General features: G+C 36.7%; 1 protein-coding gene across 5 annotated transcripts in view; it reads left to right on the forward strand.

Annotated features, from left to right (window-relative positions):
* The first annotated feature begins 5426 nt into the window (after nucleotides 1–5426).
* Nucleotides 5427–20588, forward strand: part of LOC121864958 (neurexin-4-like) — a 40315-nt gene continuing 25153 nt past the window's right edge. For 2 of the 5 annotated variants that reach the window (XM_042364176.1, XM_042364179.1), the window contains exons 1-4: nucleotides 5427–5537; nucleotides 7352–7441; nucleotides 15410–15606; nucleotides 19292–19433. In XM_042364176.1, the coding sequence (XP_042220110.1) occupies nucleotides 5477–5537; nucleotides 7352–7441; nucleotides 15410–15606; nucleotides 19292–19433 (490 nt within the window). In that variant the 5' untranslated portion in view covers nucleotides 5427–5476. Of the gene's footprint in view, nucleotides 5538–7351; nucleotides 7442–15409; nucleotides 15607–17256; nucleotides 17454–19291; nucleotides 19434–20588 lie in introns of those variants that run through there. The other 3 variants (XM_042364178.1, XM_042364181.1, XM_042364180.1) reach the window with 3 other exon arrangements.

A 20588-nucleotide genomic window follows, 5' to 3' on the forward strand; every position in this document is an offset into this window, starting at 1 on the left:
GGTACTTTTAAATGGGACGTGAGAGGGTCTTTTAAACGTGATGGTAGAGGGGTCTATTTAAATGGGACGTAGGAGGTCTTTTAACTGGTACGCTATTATGGGCTCTAGAGGTAAGATGAGTGCCTTATCATAATTGGTTCGGGTTTAGATTATCAAAGGTTCGTACATACAATATTTTCCTCGTAATTAAAGACTTGAGTTGAGAACGTACACCTGCCTGGCTGATTTAAAGGGGAAATACAGAAAGATCCGTCAAAATAATAATAATAATAATAATAATAATAATAATAATAATAATAATAATAATAATAATAATAATAATAATAATAATAATAATGCCAACAACAACAAAAACAATAACAACAGCAATAACAGCAATAATAACACAATGATATAATTAAAATATATATATATGCTGGTGATAGAGTTAACAGTCATGGGAAAGACCGTAGTCAAGTTCATGGAAGGGTAAATGGAAGAGGAAATAAGAGAAAGGTCACCTCATACGGGTAATGGAACAGAAACACGAATTTTCAAAAGGGAATCTGTCTCTTTAATGGAAGATACGAGAGAAAAATAAAAATGTTGTCTCTTAAGCTACGATACAAGATTGGATTCTCGAAGGATCTTACGTTAGTTTTTTCTTTAAACTGGTGTTGTTATAACGTGTTCATTTTGCTTAAGATACGATGCAGTGATGGATTATTTAAAGAAGATCGTAAGTTTTTTTTTTACCTTAAGTGTGTATAATGTATGTATATATTTTGTTAAGTTATTTTTTTAAGTGTTAAGTATTTAGCTAATCTATATATTTTTTTAAGGTGGAATTTTCAAAGATTTTACCGAAAGTTTGTATAATTTATAGTTTAAGGTGATTTTTTGTTTTGATTTTACCTAAAGTTTGTATAATTTATAGTTTAAAGGTAATTTTTTGTTTTGATTTTACCTAAAGTTTTTTTATAATTTATAGTTTTAAGATATTTTTTTGATTTTACCGAAAGTTTGTATAATTTATAGTTTAAGGTGATTTTTTGTTTTGATTTTACCTAAAGTTTGTATAATTTATAGTTTAAAGGTAATTTTTTGTTTTGATTTTACCTAAAGTTTTTTTATAATTTATAGTTTTAAGATATTTTTTAAGATTTTACCAAAAGTTTTTATTATCTAGGTTTTTAAGGAAGGTTCCAATGTGATGGTGGGCAGGCGGCGCGCGATACGGAGACGGAGGAGGAGGTGGAGGGGGCGGCAGCTGGGTAGTCATAAAAGTGGCTGCAGGAGTAATAGAGCAGGGATTATGGTGCTAGACGTTGGGCGTGGCCTACACTGATAACTGAGAGAAGGAGAGATAGAGGGAGGGAGGGAAAGTTGGAGAGAAAGGGGGAAGAGAGAGAAAAATGCTGAGTTAAGAGACAGTTGAATAAAGAGAAAGGTGGTGAGTTGGTTAGACAGAAAGGGAGAGTTGGCTAGAGTGAAAGAGAGAGAGAGAGAAAGGGAGAGTTAAACAGTGAGAGAGAGAAAAAAACCGGTAAATTTTCACTTGTTACCACTAAACGAAATCGAAGTTGAAACTATTTTTTTGATGTGTTGTGAACGAATTTGACCTTCATTTCTGGCGCCAATCAATAGTGTCTGAGATAAGCCCATTCCCTCCCCTTCCCATCTAAAACACATCGAAAACCACCGAAAAACCAATAACCTAACCTAACCTAACTGGGAAACTCTACATTCGTTCCATGTTTTGCGTGTGTACCGCCACGTACGAACATACAGTACATAATAAAAAAAATAATAATATCTCACTTAAACGTAATTTGCGCCATAAATGACCTTGAAGAAAAGTATTTTAGAATTGCCAAAACTACTGATTGTAACTATAAAATTCCCGAGAGGGTGAAGTGGGAACAAGTGAAATAATACTGAAAAGGGGAAGACGTGGATAGACATAAGGGAAAGACAGAAAGATGTAATGTAGAAGAGGATTCATGATAATAATAAATAAATAAAAATCCATTACTACAGCTTAAGAACAAAAACAAATACAATCTCCTCTAAAAGTAATAAAACAAAAACAAACAAATATAAACAAACACATGTTAAGTATCGTTTGGTTTAAGTTACGTGATTCGGATAAGCTTTAGGTAGCTCGTTTCCCTTCCCACTAGTAGAAATAACTCCGTAGTGCCGTGTGAGACAGTGTGACGATTTTTTTCAATTAGACAAGACACGACTGCGATTCCCGCCTCCTCATCGCATCGCTTACACACTTGTACACTGTTCACACACACACACACACACACACTGGTACTAAACATCGGCCATTAATATCACCTGCTTGGGGGAACTTCCAGGTGAGACACGCAAACACGCATATGTACACGCCCACTAGTACAGGTATACACACACATGTATGTGCAAGCCCACATGTACACGCCTACACTTACATAAATGAATGAAGTTACGGACACACTCAACTAACGTCACCCTCCAACACACAATTAACACCAGCCCCCAACACACACAACACCACCCTCCAACACACAACACCACTCTCCAACACACACCACCCTCCAACACACACCACCCTCCAACACACAACACCACCCTCCAACACACAACACCACCCTCCAACACACAACACCACCCTCCAACGCCACTCTCCAACACACATTCCTCAGTATAACATCAAGTAATTAGTAACAGAAGCTGGAGGGACAAGTCAACCTTTTAGTCAACACACGCGAGAAATAAGCTGGACTCAAATAGGTTCTTGTGTTGTATATATGAGTGTAATTGTTTTGGTGTACTTGATTACCGTCGATTTAGACCTAACCTAACCTAACCTAACCAAACCTAACCAATCCTAACCTAACCAAACCTAACCAAACCTAACCTAACCATAGCCGAACTTAACCTAACCCTCCCAGATAAGCGGTAGGAGAGGAGGTTAATCATCAGGTGAAGTAAATTGGGTGTGTCTAATCTCCACGTGACCATTGACTTTATGCCAATCGATGCTGACGTGACATTGAATGATAATAAAATAAATTCCTGAATACTTGAAAGACTGGATTCAGTAGACAGTGTTGCCAACCTCTCGATCTTAAGTGTTTTTGTTTTTGTTTTGTTTTTATCTTGGAAATGAATAATACATTTTGGGTGAATTGTGTGAGTGAGTTTTCAGGTGGATAAGTTACCTTGAAATCATTAAAGCCATGCAGGGGCTGTCTGGGTGAAACGAGACAGTTGATTGGTCGATAATGGGGTAAAGAGATCGCATAAAGTGAAATGAGGTATCTGACTGGCTGCAAAGGGTGTAAAACAAACGCATGAAGTGGAACGAGGCATCTGATTGGCCTAAAAATTGATTAAGATGAACAAGAAGTGAAACGAGGCATCTGATTGGTCTAAAATGGTGTAAAACGAACGCATGAAGTGGAACGAGGCATCTGATTGTTCTAAATAAGGAGTAAAACGAACAAGAAGTGGAACGAGGCATCTGATTGGCCTAAAAATTGAGTAAAACGAACCAATAACACCACGCAGCACTGAGGAGGACTGCATGTTGTCGTGTGGAGGAAGCGAGCTCGCGTGACTGGCCATGATAGCGGCTACGGCGACCGGTGTAAACAAGACGCGTGAGTGAGTGAGTGTGTAGAACGATTATAGATGTTTTCAGATAGTGGCCACAACATCAACGCCCCCCTCCTCCCCCTCCTTCTCCTTAATTAAATTTTCTCGGTTGACGTGAAGTTTTGCCACCCCAACTTATTTCATCTTAAGATTAGCTATCCCCAATGCTTACCTAACCTAACCTCATCTAACCTAACGTAATTAACCACTTAACCCAGTCCCCCCCTCCCAAAGGTAGCGTTAGGGGTGTTTAAACTTCAATCATTAGTTGAAATAAGATAGGGTGCCTAATCTTCACATGATCATACACACACACACACACACACACACACACACACACACACACACACACACACACACACACACACTTCCGCACTCACTCACTGCACTGTAATTCGTCTCTGAAATCACTGCCCCTCCCCCTTAACATGATTGTGTGTACGACTGCTGTGTATACGTGAATGGCTGTGGATGTTTTTGTACACATGTTTGTTTTATTTACCCTACTCTCCTCCATCTTTGCTTTGACTCCTTCCATTTGTTCTCCTTCATTTTCTTCCTTCTCTACCCTGCTCCTTTCTTTCCCCTTCCTCCATCCATCCTATCCTTCCCTTCCTCCCATCCTTTCTTCCCTTCCTCCCTCCCTCTCATTCTTCTCATCCTTTCCTCTTTTTCTCCCTCCTATGCTTATCTTTTTACCTCTATCCCTCCCCCCATTCCTCCTTCCCTCCCATTCTTCCTTCCCTCCCTCCGTTCACCTATCCATCCATCCTCCCCTCCCCCACAGCCTTCTCTCTCCCTCCCTCCCTTCCCCCCAACTCAACCCAGGAAGTGCTGTGTAGTGTAATCATCAGGTGAATTAAACTTGTAATTATCAGGAAATTTCTGTCTGTCCAATAGTCTTATTATTATTATTATTATTATTATTATTATTATTATTATTATTATTATTATTATTATTATTATTATTATTGCCACACTTGTCTTTCTGCAGATCATAAGTGCGCGCTGGATGACCTTCAAGTCATTGTTACATTAGGAACTCTTCACTTCTTCAGCAATAAAGATAAAACTGAGTTGCCTAGACGGCGTTTCTCTTCTAAAACTATAAGAAAATAAAAATTAAATTGAATCTAAGCAGTGTAATCAAAATATTAATATGAAAATGAAAGTGGCATACATTTGTGAAAATTTTTGACGGAGTGGAAAAAGTCACTTCAATTTGAAAAAACAAATCCTTATTGTAAGTGAGACCGAACAATTTGATTCTATTTTAATCACCCTCATTTGGTGCTCACGTTCCCTCTCACCACTACTAGAGAAGTAATCTTAACTCTCTGAACAAAAGCTGGCCGGGAGTCATCAATATTCAGTGAGAGTACTTAAGTGCACTTCTGCTCATTCTTTAATGCTCTATCACTGTGGAAAGTTCCCTCATTTTTCTAGTTGATATGAAGTTATATGATATATCTGTTATATGCATGAATATACACAGAATTCCATTAAAACATCAAAATATTAAAGGTTAGAGGACGTGGTAAGATAACAAGTAGTATCCCGTAACCAAGTAACAGAAAACGGACAACAAATTAATAAAAGAAAACCAGTCCATTTAATAAATTCATATTCCCCGAAAAACCTATAAATTACTAGTTATTTATGACCACTACAACCCCTGGATAATCATAATATATTAAAAAATAACTCCAGTGGATATTACAAAGTTAATTTAAAGGTAGAATTAATATAAGATAGGAATTAATGGTTGTAGTACTTGGCGGTTGTGACGTCATGTGTTTGAGGGCTAGTGTGACGGGGTGTACGCATGGCCAGCTGAAAAAAAACCATGAATTACCACTATTTGAGGCTCGTCTGGCTCTTTTTCCTACCATCATGGGTTTATTCAGGTAAGTAAGTCACCCGGTTCATAGAGGATTAGAGGTATTTATGACGTGATGTGGTGTTAAAGAGTTATTAAACGAGCTGTTAAAATTTGTTGATGGTAACTCTAGCTACCCCACCCTTAATATGTTACCACTAAGGCAATCATGATGTTATTTAAAGTACAATAATATCAACAAAGATCCATATTAAATAGTAATAATGAGATAATATGTGGAATTTAAATACATTCCTTATAAATGGAAGTACAATACTGCATAGGGGAATATAAGCCTTCAGCTATACCATTTTTTATCACTTTCTGTGTTTAAAAAATAACTCTTAACACGCCCTTTAGGATGCTTCAGGACTTATTTTAGCTTTTAGGGTGATAAATAAATGAGATGGAATGATATTTACACAAAAATCATGGGTTAGAAAATCATACAAAATATAGATTGATTCTATGTTATGTATCTTGCTGTGTTAGTAAGTTAAATAACGTCTATTGTTGCTTCTTAGGGAAATGACCTTTTACCACATCCTTTGGTCTATTTTTAGTTATATTGACGTTTAGTTGAATTATTTATGTATCTCTACTTGGTCTTTTATATGTTAGACGAGTGTGTTGAGTTGTATGAGGATTTTTAATGTATAAAATCTCTTCTGTCTTGATGCAGGATGTTATGTTAGCCACACCCTTATGCTGTACCCCCCACTTAACAAGGATGGTGTCTATTGTTTAATATCCTGTCTTGATCCTTCATGATATATTGGTCGAGTGTTTGGGTTATAGGACAATATTCAAATCTAAATGTCATAGGATTATTTTTTTTCCCGGGTACTGCTGTTTCTTCCTTTACTAACACTGGGTAATAGTTCGTAACAGAGAATGGACCAACTGCCCGAATGGCTAGTAAAATTGAACAAACCTAACCAAACCTAGGTTAGATAGGTTAGGTTAGTTTATTTCATCACAGATAAATCTTGATATGCTTCAGTATTTGGCAAGTTCTTGGAAGCTTTCTTAAGGATTAAATGAAAGTCTCGGATATAAACAATGCATATTACGTCTACCTTGCCGACGTAGAATGGTGTTAGGGATGAAAAAATTTATAAAGATAATGCTACAAAACCTTTTTCCTTCCCAGTGTGTTTTTTTAGGTTTTTAATAAGAAAACACTTACCTAATATGTATAAAAATTCTCAAGTTGCTTGTTAACGTGTGCACCCATCATCCAGTATTACCAGGGAAGATTCATTTACATATAACTACAAGAGTTTTCAGGAACAGGACCCTTGTGATAAATCAGGCTAGCTACCTGACTTCTTTTGCATGTCTTCTCTATGCAGTGTGAAGTTTCGTACCAAAGTTTTATCTGTTTCTTTTTCAAAACAGGAAAATGAAGATTACATTTAACCCACAAGGGAAAAGACAAAATGGCGATACACAGTTAAGAAGTGTGTCCTCAAATCATGAATATCAAGATTTACTAGACTTCAATTTTGTTTAGTGTATTGATTACCATTTTTTTTTTTACTTTTACAGATTTCACGATAGCTTGTAAACCTGTACTTAAAAAAAATATATTATTGTACTGTATTTTAGGCTTAAAATTAATTAAAGAGTATCACAATATGACTTATAATTTAGCTAAAGACCTGACGTTAGCATTTGGAAGAGAGAGAGACAGTACTGTACATACCGTATATATTACAGTATCAACTTAGACTTTCCACTTTCCTTAAAAGAAACATTTTGACAATCCATTTCTGTGTTCCTCACCCTAATTCGTACTCTTAATTTCCTCGTGTATACTAATTGCATCCCTCTTTACAGATTATTGCGAGTATCCACTGTTGGATTCTTCCTCACTGACGGCCTCCTCAGAACTTGTCACGAGGGAAGCAGATAAAGCCAGATTGTATGGTGAGTATTTTGACAGTTATGATGTTTTATTGTATTATTTAATCTTACAGAATCATCTTATTGTATTATTTAATCTTACAGAATCATCATGATATGTTTATTACAGATCCTCTTGTTCTCTCTGTGTATGAATGCAGAAGCTGGTAAGACTTATCATTGTGTTAGTAAAAAAAGTTTGGTAATGAGCTTTTCTTTATCATCTTGGGGTGGGGGGGGATGTAAAGGGTGAGAAACCATGGAAAAATATGTCGGTGGAATTTTGTGAAGTGGTAAAATGGAAACTAGAGTTGAGATCTTAGATGATGATGAATTTGGTGATATACTGTACTACTACTGTATTGTAAAGAGTGTGGAAGGACGTTTTTAGACAATGTTAAGGATGATGTCTTTCTTTTTTTTCTTTTTTTTAAATAAATATGTTAAATTGTAATGTACTATACCGTATATTTATTTTTTAAGATGAGCAGGCTGATTTGTACTTAAAAACTTAAGTCATCGTATTTTACTTTAAGTGAATCACATTAAATTTGAATATTAGTTACTTATGCATTTAGATGTACAGTATGTTATATAGTATGTGTGTGGATATTAGATATATATGTGTATGGTTTATATGCAGTACAGTTTGTATTTTTCCATATTGTAAATAGTCACTTAGAAAATATGGCAAATTGTAGACAACTGCTTGCTGTTGGATTAGTAAGACCTGCCAGATATTTAGATACTTTTAGTATTCCCTGGATGGTGGGTCGGCAGTGTTTCATGACAGATGAGGGTGGTAAATACTGTACATTGTTCATTACAGTTAAAAAAATAGTAAGTTACCTCTAAGGGACTTGTAGTTTACCTGATGGTGTAGACTGTACCTTACCGGTTGTAGTATTGGAAAAATTAATACAGGTGTTTTTGTGTGTGTGTGAGTGACCATATATTTTATTCTTGTGTGTGTCACAGAGGTTAGTTTAGCTTAGATGTGCTGTACAGTAATTTATCTTTTTCCTTGAGATAGACAAAGATAAACAAAGAAGTGCCACTCTAGGAGAAATTATTAGATGACTTTTTTTTACTTTGAATTACCTGAAGAATATCCACCCCAGCTTATTTCACCTTAAAATTAACAACCCACGCTTCTTGACCTGACCTAACCTTTCCCTGCTGTGATGTAAGGTAGTAGTAATGAAGCACTGAGACAGACTCCCATCAGTCAGTGTCATTAATTCTCCTCCTGCTGTGGCATGTGTCTTGCTCTGGTATTCTCTTTCCACAGCAGAGCTTCATAATATACAAAGATTTATGTCTATTTCTTGGAACATAACCCCTATTAATATATGGGTTCTGCTATTGGATATATGTAATAATAATAATAGGCCTACAGAATCATTGTACACAATTTGTTGCAACCTTAAAAGGTCAGGATCTGATCCTTTGAGTTGTGTCTCTTTGTTGCCTTCTTTTATTGTTACTGTATAATTTATTCAAACTAATCATTGGAGCTGATTGTGAATTTTTCTAAAGAATTCATGTAGTTATGATTGGAAGAAAGCGTGTAAATTCTGAACTTTTTTTTAGAGAAATTCACTGGAAATGGATAAGACCAGTGTGGTGAGGATGCCACCAACATCCCCACTTTTACATTGTGATGTAAAATAAAACAACTTTCATAGGAATAGTACCACAATGTATGTGGTAACCTCCTTCTCTTATTTTTTTAGGTGTGATGTGAACAAGGAGGGTGGTGGTGGCATCCTGTGTTGTGGCATCATATCTCAACCTTTGATTCAGTAGTCAGACTAAAACTACAACTTTCCGTGACCTCACAGACAATTATTGTTTTTTAGACTTGTAGGTTTGAAGTGAACAGAATTGAAAGAATAAGGTGAATGTCCAACATGGAGAGTATTCGGTGGGCATTCAATACACGACTCTGGGCCCCTACTAAGGGTGACTGGATGACTGCATTGTCATTTATTCAGCCTGAGGAAAAAGAACGTATTGGGAAGTTTGTTTTCAAGAAGGATGCAAAGTCATCCATGGCTGGAAGACTGATGCTCCGGAAACTGGCTACAGACGTACTTGGTCTGTCTTGGTCCAGCACATCATTTGAGAGGACAGATAAGGGTCGTCCCTACCTAGTGAATTCTTTACCAGAAAATCTAAAAGGTGTAGACTTCAATGTGTCTCACCAAGGAGATTGGGCAGTGTTAGCAGCTGATATGGAAAGCAATGTGGGTGTGGATGTTATGAAAATAGAATACATAGGTGGAAAAAGTGTTTCAGGTTTTTTTCACACCATGAGACGACAGTTCACACCTGAAGAATGGATACAAATTTGCAGTTTCCCGGAGGAAAAAGATCAGTTAACATCATTCTATCGCCACTGGTGTCTGAAGGAAGGGGTGGTGAAGGCCTTAGGGGTTGGCATTGGATTTGAACTACAACGAGTATCATTCCTTGTGACAACTCCAGAACTAAAACTGAACCAGATAACTTTAGACACCAAGGTGAAAATCGACGGTGAAGTTGACGATAGCTGGCACTTTGAGGAAACCATGCTCGATCCTTGCCATTCCGTTGCCGTAGCTCAGAAGTGCGAGCGTGATGTGGCTCAAGACTGGACGCCAATATCCTTTGAGTTCTTGAGTTTTGATGACCTCATTTCTAGTGGAGAACTTTTAACGGCACCCGACGAATCAGCTGCCGAAGAATTCCTGAGCAAAGATGAAACACCCTGGTAAATGAGGACATTGTGTCATACAGAAACTTTAAGACATAATTTTCAAAATCAGACATACATCATATCTTACCTTTGAGCCAGGTTCAGAACTCTATAATGAAGGGTACATAAGGTTTAGGGTTTATACCCCAGTGAGGGACTAAACAACATACCTGTATACTTGAATTATATTAACTATGGGAAATTTAGCTGATGTGAGTTTATTAAAAGAGATGAATTATTCCTTTGTAAGATTAGTACCAAGTGCTTAAACATAATAGGTGTATTCTGTAAAACGAATCATTGACCGGATTTCATGTAGGAGGTCAGCCGAGAGAATTTTTGTAGGGTTGAGGTGTGAGTCAGTGTGAAATTCTAAAAAAAAAAAATAACACCCAGTACCGAGAGTGTGTAGTTATGGTAGATTTTCAATTCGATTTCACTGACATTTCATCTTTTGTGTCGTATCTTAAGTCAGGCTTGTAAACATGTTCTTACATCACTAGTTATGGGACTGATATACATATTTTTGTTTGAGAATTCACAGCCAGATTTTAGCTATGAGAATTTTAGTTGACAGTTTATATTATAAATGAAAAATTTGTTAAAAGGAGAATGGATATAACTGAGGTTTTTTATACAGTGTACTCTGCTATTTATTATAATGGTGTAACACAATATCTTAAAGTGAAGTTAATAAGGAAGGATTATAAACTGCCTTAAAGGTGTTTTGTGGGGAAAAACCAGTTATTAGAGGATATAAAAAGTTTTAGTGGAGATTAAATTACTGTGCTTAGTTAAAATAAGACTAAAGAAATCTGAAGTGACCACAGTGTAAGATGTATGTTGAGATATTCTGGCTAGGGGAAAGAGAAGCCAAAAGCAAAAATTTTATCTTGAATTTTAATTATCCAGAAAAATACATAAAATAAACATGGGTGGGTCAGGTGAGAGTCTGAACCCTCCCTCTTCCACTATTAATCTATTATTGTGTATTGATAAAATGACTAAAGGCACAAGTATTAAGGCTCATAATTTGGTTTGGTTGTAATAAAATGTTGTGTGTGAAATGTTTCTGTTTCTATATTATCCCTATTCATGCCATGTTAGGTTGTGGAAGGGAAGTACCGTGGCAAAACATATTTATTATAGCTGTAAGATTTAATGAAGGAGGTGGGGGGATTGCGTGTGTGTGTGAGGGGACGGAGGGTGGAGGGTGGGGGGGTCTATATCCCAGCCACTATGCGCAGTATTATTTTGGGAAAGTGATTGAAAAGGTGAATAAAAGTCAAGCCTGATATATAAATCGGATATGACTTTTTTTTTTTTTTATGTAGCAGAATCACACTTGGACACTACAGCTACTACTAGGACTTTCTTTTTTATGTGTTTTTGGGGGGGGTTTACATCATGTTACACTTCCTCATTCATACCTTCAGAGTCTTTGTAACTCTTATCAAAGCATTTCTTCATATATTCATCTCATTAGGTAATTGAATTAAGTTCCATCCACAGAATCTATCATTAATTTATTGTTTTGTTTCAGTCTTTCACGACCCATTTCCAGCTATATAAGGGGCGGGGGGGGGGGGCTAGAACCTACAGCAAACACACATTCCCCATATTTGTTGTCATCCACTCGGTCTTCATGCTGTAACATATTATATACTGTACTTAATATCTTCAATGCATCTGTTATTTCATTATGGTAGTACCTCTCAAATTAACTCCATCACAATGGGGAAGCCACTTTTATTCACTGTACATAAATTACGCTGTAATTAAATTTTCTCTCACTTCTGTTTCTTAGCTGCTGCTCCACTACAGGTATTTATGATATTTTATGAATGCTTTTAATTTCTTCATGTTGCAGTTACTATGACAGGACACATCTCTTACAGTGCTGAGAATGATTGAAGGGAGAGACTGTGTGTGTGATTCTAGCCACCCTGCATTATAACAGAAAAAGCCTTTAAAGGGAACAAAAATTTTACCTTTATAATTGTCAATATTATGGGTCTCACAGGCCTTTCTTCAAGCTTCACTCAGAGTCTTCATCAGATAAGTGGGAATTAAATTTAATGATTCTGAAGGAATTGGTGTGTATTGTTTGAGTACTTGTGACAGTATGCTTAGGAGCCTTTCCATGCTATGACCCAAAGTGTTGGATTGGCACTGATATCCTCCTGGGTTACCTCACTCCCTTGGCAGGTTGTTAGTCCACTCAATGGCTGTTTTATCTTTGGCAAGTGGGTTGTGTAGTGTACTTATTTGTTACTGAATGTATAAGGGAACTCCGTGCTTCACTCTGGCTTGGAATCATATCTAGGACTATTTGCTTGCTAGGTAAACATTCTGCCACTGGGCTACTGTTAATTGTGCGAATGTTGTAACTCAAGCTTAATCATGTAGTGCTGCTCGAGTGACTTTTAGTGTTGGTAAAAAGAAAATTTGAATTATGTATGAACTGGTTTATGAAGAATTATTGTATTTTATTTCATGAAGTTGGATTTTCAATATGGTGATTTATAAAGGACTTGAGGAAGTTTGTGCTTTAAAATAACTTTTATGTACACTCCATGAACGTTGAGATTCAGACTCGTGAACGCGAATCAATCGACACTGATATATTACCGGGTATTCTGTCCTCAGCTGCTTCAGATTCATTAGTCTGAATCTCGGGGATTATGGAGCAGCTGCAGAGGCAACAAGACCTTTGTTTGTGGCTGTGCATATAACATTTTTATGAGAAAATACATCTCCGTCAGTTCTCTGAAATCAATAAGACATAATGTTGGGAGTCTTCTATAATTATGTACTTGAGAAGAGTATTCTACGTGGTTTGGTTTACTAAGAGTTGCTGTACAGTACAGTACAGTATTTGATAATCATGTTATCCAGTACTTGTGTGCAGAGGTGTACCAATGAATGGATTTCTTGGGTGATGTTTATTGCCGTACTTTGCATGATATCTCTTTGGTGATTTAGTCTTGGGACCTACACGATATATCTCTGCATCCTGTAATGGTAAGGTACGTCATTTTCAGTCCAATATTAAATTACCCTTAGATAGATGGCCATGTTTGATATAACAGTTTTAATGTTGCCTTTACCTCTCTGTAACCATTATGTCTACTGGATTGGTTTCTGCACATCATATCTCCTGTTACCTCTAAAAGCCTCTATTATTGCATCCCTTCTTGTGCATCATTATCATCCCCCCCCCCCCTCTTTTTTTTACCATGCTTGTTGTAAGGGTTAGTCATGATTACCTGATGACTCTTTAAGTTACATAGTATCTTGCAGCCTCTTGTCAGATTCTTATCTTTGAGGTAATTTCTTGCACCCCCTTATCATTCTTGGCCTACCCTAGCTCTCTTCCCCTCCACTTTCAAACTTGGGCATCTCATGACCTGATTAGTCTCTTCCGTTCTCTTCACATGCCCAAACTATCGCAGCTTACATCAGTGCAAAACCTCACCGGTGTTCTTCATATCCAGCTACTCTCTTAGCCCTGAACAGGATTTCCTGTCTCAACGTCAAGTTTCACATCCATCTTATCATTGTCATCTGAACTTGCTCAAGCCTTTGCATGTTGTCCTCTTTAGCATCTCGTCTCAATGTCATGTTGTCGTGCTTCTCACAACAGTTGTATACAAATTTCCTGTAAGGTGAAGAAATGATCCTCTTGCTAGCAGTAAAGTCAACGGCTCCCTAAACTTCTTCCAGCCCCTTCTGACTCTTGCAAATGATCTGGTTTCCGCACCACCAATCATGTAACTCTGTTAACAGAACTCGTTCATACAATCCAGGGATATATCATATTGAGCTTCTCCAACCTTGCTAAGACGACATGAGTACTGTACTTGCACATTCAGTCTACAGCATCATGTAGTCTGCTATTTACACTGCATCACCTCTTGTTTATGCACACATTTGATGTGCACAGTATTTTCAAGACTTTAACTCCCCATATAGATTCAGGGTCTACCATGCTGTTATTGAAGTTTAATAAAGAATTGGAAATACTGTTCTGGGCTAATTACTGTACAAATACGTATAGTACAGATTTTTGTGTGAGGTACAGTTCTGGATATTTGGGTTTCTAAATTATACTTTTAATTTTCTCCTATAATGCAAATGCTTATCTAGCTCTTCTGTTTTGTGATTGTGTTACCTTATAGAAGTAGCTGCATGAATAAAGATTATAAAGCCTTCTTGAGTGTGTGTGAATGTTTCTGGGCTAGGTTAACCTGTGGACAACCAGGATTAAATTAGCAACATTTATAAGGTTGAAAAAAAAATATATAGTTTTGTATTCAATATTTTTTATGGTATCTGAGTGCATTTTTTTTATACATATTTATCTCACACACACACACACACACACATGCATACATACACACACACACACTCACTCATACATACATACATACTACCAACGCCTTCCTAACATCAGATGAGTTATGAATCTTCTTTGTAATTCAGCATGTTGTAGTGGACACAGTAGCTTGCAAAGGCTAGATTATTTTATAAATTTCTTCTTTAAATCAAGGGAGAATATCCTCCACAAATGAAATTCCCAAACATATTATTATTATTGTTGTTTGAAACAAAGTGAAGTTTCTTTGTACAAATCCACTCTTATTATAAAAAAACATTCCCCCCCCTTAAATCATAATCATCTGTAAAGTATATCAATCTCTTTAGTGACCACAGAAAGAATTTACCCCCAGAACTTCAGCTTCTGTGCCCATCTTGTACCGGTAAATGATATATTGTTGATCCACATGAATTCCATTTCACATACGGAAATTATTCTAGCATTTAATTTTTCCTGATACGGTAAAAGAATAAATTGGTTTGTGTTGTACATTACTGTATATAAACTTAATTGGCTTCATGTTTGGTTCCAGCAATATATAAGTGACTTATGCATTTTGTTCTGTTGGAGATTATTAATACAGCGCCTGTACAGTAATAATGTACAAGTACAGTACTGTACTGGATAAGATATAATATCTTCTATATAAATTTGTTTTGTTTATTATGTACTGTATTGCAAATTGCCTTGATTGTGTTGTAGTTTTACAATTTTTACCTAACCTGTATGTCTGTACAGTATACGCATGGTCTGTATAGAAGTGCGTCATCATTCTCTTAATTTTTTGTTGTACATATTTATAATGTCACGGAGTAATATTTTGCACGTTCTTGTAGTTTTGAGTATGAGCCACCCTGCCTCTCCCTGACAGAAACTACTGCATGGACAGCAAAAAATGCTGACTACTTACAGTACCTTGAGGTGGACCTTGGTGATACCATGAACATAACCGCCATTGCCACTCAAGGCCGCGAAGATTCAAACGAATATGTAACTGCATACACCATCGAGTTTGGACGTGATGGGACCCTCTTCTCCATTGTTAAAGGCTTTCATGGCAGTGTTTGGGTGAGTCAGGAATGAGGCATGTCATATTGCAACTTCTTTTACCAGTACCGGTAGTGTGCACATCATGTATGAGCCGGTCTTCATAACAAAAGGTGAGTGTTGTTGGAAAACCAGATGAAGATCCCCGGGATGGTTTATGATGTAGTTATGTATAGTAATCTTATTCACTTTAACATCTCCTGGTCTGAGTCGTGAATAAATACACTACCACGACCATAAGTATTTTACACTGCACAGTATAAATTATTCTTATTGCAGTACTTTGGAGATGTTGCTCACTTTTGGTGTACAGAATTCCACATATGGTAATGATGAGCACTGTTCAATAATGAATGGGTAAAAGGTACAAAGGTATTTAGTACTGTGTAATGTGTTAGCTGCAACATAGTACTGTACTGTATTTTATCAAGGTGTATTGATGTGACCTTTTTATATCTGAAAAGGTGAAAGGATTATGTATTAACAGTACCACAGTATTTCTTTGATATAACTTGATGTATTTAAGGACTTCACTTCCTGGAGAGGAAGCCTTATGGACAATTTCTTCACCAAATGTTTTTGTGTTTTTCAGTTGTCAAAACTTTGTCAGTAATATTTGTGACATTGTCAATATCTTTGACTTGCTCATTGATTTAGGGTAGTTAACATGCAGAAACCGCTGCTTATACGGTATACATTGAAAGAGCATAACTCATGGAAAGAGTGATGACTGCCTTTGAGAATGTGCATTCATAGGCAAGAACAAATGAATCAAGAAAATAGATAGACACTTGAGGCTTATGGTAAAGAATGTATGAATTAATAATGAACTATTTTCCCTGTAAACATAAAAATCCAGTCATAATTATTTCTAGGGTTTACTAAAATATTAAGACAATGTGAGACAGAAATAAAAATGACCAGACAAATATATGATGAGTCAGTATGGTGTGATTGGCTTGGACCAACTACATAACATGTTTGAAAAAAAGATCTCAGGGTTAGTACTCCTAGAACTACCAGATGCAGTGGGAAAAAAATATTAAGAGAGTTCAGCTCGGCAAATTAAACAAATACTTGACCTGAAGATTAGACACCCTAACTTATTACACCTGAAGATTAACTACCCTGATGTTACTTAGGGGTTAGGGTAGGTAAGGTTAGGTTAGGTTAGGTTGGCATTAGGATATTTATTAATCTGGTGGTGTCTGATCTTTAAGTGATTCAGATAAAAAGATGCTGTACAGTACTAGTATGGTGAAACAAAGTAAATAAGAGGACACTAAACATGCTTGATGGGTTGAAGAGTGTAGCTGCAACAGTTGATCAGTTAATGTTCTAAGTAAATGGAGATAAGGGAATGAACTATAAAAAAATATACAGAAAGGTAAAATAAAGGTACTGAGGGCTTACCGGGGTAATGAATATCTGGCAGTTTAATTTTCGGTAGACAAAGGCTAATGGAGTGAACTTTTATAGATATAAATGATTCCTTGAATATTTTATGGCAGTTTTTTCCATGGGTAGGTAAAGCCATTTGGCATATATAAAATGAATTTTAACTCTTGATATATCTTACACTTTTCTTGCTTTCTCTTATTCCATGTAATAATGGTCTTCTCTTATATCTTGTTCAACTTTTTCTTTATCCTTTGATACATACTTTTCCAGAGGATTTTGCTTGGTCTGCCGCCCAGAACACCTACTATCAGTTTCTCACGGTGCAGTTACCTGACACGCATAGTGTGTCTCGCATAGCCATTCAAGGCAAACAGAATACAAGGGAGTATATCACAGAGTTCATGATTCAGTACTCTGATGACGGGGATGTTTGGAGGACGTACAAGGGGCCCGGAGGAGAAGCAAAGGTAGTTGATTTTTAAGTCTGGTGGTTTATGCCATCTCTCTGTCACCCTGCTGTACTGTGAATGCTGCTGCTGCTACTATGGTCTCCTACCACCCTCCAGTTGTTTAGAATCGATGTTATTTATGTTGTCACCCATTTTGATTTTGTTCGGTTCTATGAATGCTTTTGTGATTCGGCTACTAAGTTTAAGATTTGTTGAATTTGCAAATAACTTGATGTCCATGTGTTAGTGAGAATGTCTTTTTAATAAGCCTTTTTATTTGATTTGAGATTGTTGTTTTCTGCTTGATGTTACCCCTTTGATTTGGCTACCGTAGGTATTGTAACACCGAGAAAGCCTTTTTATCTGGCCGTTGTGTTACTGTAGGAATGTTGATTCCTCAAGGCCAAAATGTGAATGTTTGAATGTTTTGTTAATTTCTTATTTAGTTTGTTCAGGTGTACAATATTTTTTCTGTATGGTCCAACACCCCCTGCTCCCCCCTCACCTCCTCCCCACCCTTTTTATATTTTATACCCAACAAACATAAATATTTCTTTGTTTTGTCAGTTTCCCAAGTTCAGGATACCAGTACAGTACTCTAGATATTTTCATAGAATATCTTTTTTCTTTCTTTCTTTCTTTGAAGGCATGTCAACTGTGATGAGTATTGGGAACTTGCAGTATTTTTATGTGTGGTACTATAGTTGTCCCATTTCTTTGTGTAGAGTTAATAGGTTTTTTGTCTCAGTACCTCTATGTGTGAATTTTTTTATGGTAAAATCTTGTTAGTGTTTCAATAAAAGAATCCTGGGCTACTTGTATCTGTAATAATATCTTTTGTTCCTTTTTAAAGCACAGGTGCACTTATGTGTTGCATGGTAAGTTAATTTTTTAGATCTTTAAAACCTTGGATCATTTGCATCTGTATTGAGGATATCTAGCGGAGTCTGTTGAAATAGACTAGACCTTATTTGTTACTTAGAAGATTATTGACAGTATGATTTATGTACTATTGAATTTTCCATCTGATGTTTCTTTAAGCTTGTTTAAATGTTTGTGATTTGTAGAGATTGCAACATGACATTTACCTCTGGATTATTTACTGAAATGTAAGCATAGAATCCCATGGGTTACATCTGTAGTTTTATTTATTGACTTCAGAACTTTATTCCACAAAGGGGTTTATATTGGTTTATTTACAGACTATGGTATGTTAACTAAAATCAGCTGCACCAATTTAGAAAGAGACTTCATAAGAATAACTGTTTATATGTGGGTTGTCGGAGTAGTCTGTACTTAGTGGAAGATAAACCATTCAATACAGTGAGATCTTTTTTTAATTGGCTGTAAGGGAGAGTAGTCCATTATATCGAGTAGGTAGTTGTATTGTCACAAAATGAATGGTGTGTTATGTGTACAGTATCTACAAAACACCTGTACAGTACATACTGCACTTACACACAACATTCCATTCATATCTCTAACAATATGTTATGGCATATTTTATGTACAGTCGCAGAAAAAAGCCCTGTCAGTGGTCTGTCCCATCCATGTACCTGTGAGACCGAGACATCATACACACTGTTGGACCCATAGATGGGTCATGTGATGTCTAGGATTCACAGGTTCATGGATGGGACGGAAGACTTGTAGGACTTTTTTCTGCGACTGTGCAATATTCATTTACAGTATAGTTCCCTTAGGCTGAAGACTTGTTGGACACCCTGTATAATAGTGAGTGTCACTGTGTGCTTAGAGCACCTGTTCTGCTTGTGCTGAACCAGTAAACAAGTGTAGTAGTAGTGTTCTGATTGTGCACTTAAACATTGAATTGATAGATTGTTTTCACCCAACAGGCTTTCCCAGGTAATACAGATGGTAATACTGTAGTAACAAATTTGTTTGACACCCCAATCATTGCTCGCTATATTCGCATCAAACCTACAAGATGGCGCGATCGCATCTCCCTCCGACTGGAGTTATACGGCTGCAAATACAGTAAGTACTCTAATGTACTGTATGTGCCTGGACCTTAACTGTTGATTGTGACTTTCTTTTACTGCATTTATACCACAACCTTAACATTCTTAATCTCCAACTTTTGTTTATACTGTGTCACTTACCACATAAAACAGCTGTAAAGAATGTACTCCTGTGTAGCATAGATGTTGACATAAAGTACAGTACAGTACTGTAATATCTCTGTTAGCCGGTATCCCTCAAACCCAAACTCTCTGATAGCCGGAATTGAAATTTTCTCGGAAAATCCTTCCCAAATCAGGAAAATTCCGGCTTTCGGAATGAATTTCCAGAAAATTCTGGTGAAATTTATCCTGATACCCAGAAAATTCTGGGGATGGAGGAGTTTTTTTCCGGGTTTGAGAGATGAAAATCAGGAGCATTTTACAGAAATTCCAAGAAAAATTTTTCAGTACCCGTAAAATTCCAGGGATGGGGGATATTTTTCTGGGGTTGAGAGGTGATGTAATGGGCACTTTCTGGAACTAACGAGAACATTTTTCTGTTCAATGGGAAATTCCGAGGATGAGTGTTTTTTCTGGCTTGAGAGGGTCGTTCTCGTTACCCGGAAGTCTCTCATTCCCGGAAGTGCTCTGCACCGATTGTTCCGGTTAACAGAGATATCATATCACTACAGTATTGGAGTTGTGAACCAGGATTCTTTCTCAACTCTGAAGTTTTCCAGTTTTAGGCAAACAGTATTACTGTACTCTGAAAACTTTGACTTTTTTGGGTAAACAACTTAGAAAACACCAAACAAATGAGACCTCCACCACTGCCTGCCCATCCCTGGTGAGCCTGGAAAATGGGGATTTGGTCCTGCTATTATGTTTCAGATCAATGGAACTTCAGTGTTCTTTTGTATTGTGTCTTTGAATGTGATTTACTCAAATAAGGTTGACCGCTATGTGTAACTTATGGAACAAGAGATAACATACTAAATAAGATAGTTCTCCCAAGATGTGTTTCACTATTGCATTATTCATAGGTAAGGCTCTTGTTATTTTGTATCCAGAATTTTAGGGGGATTTCTATTGGGATTCTTGGCAAAGTAGCTAAATGAGTCTCTAACTGATGAGAAGTTTAAGATAACTACACTACAACCCATCAACTGATTGAACCTTCAAGCAGGAA

This window comes from Homarus americanus, unplaced genomic scaffold (assembly GCF_018991925.1).
Source record: "Homarus americanus isolate GMGI-L3 unplaced genomic scaffold, GMGI_Hamer_2.0 scaffold2539, whole genome shotgun sequence".
In the NCBI taxonomy this organism is placed as follows: Eukaryota; Metazoa; Arthropoda; class Malacostraca; order Decapoda; family Nephropidae; genus Homarus; species Homarus americanus.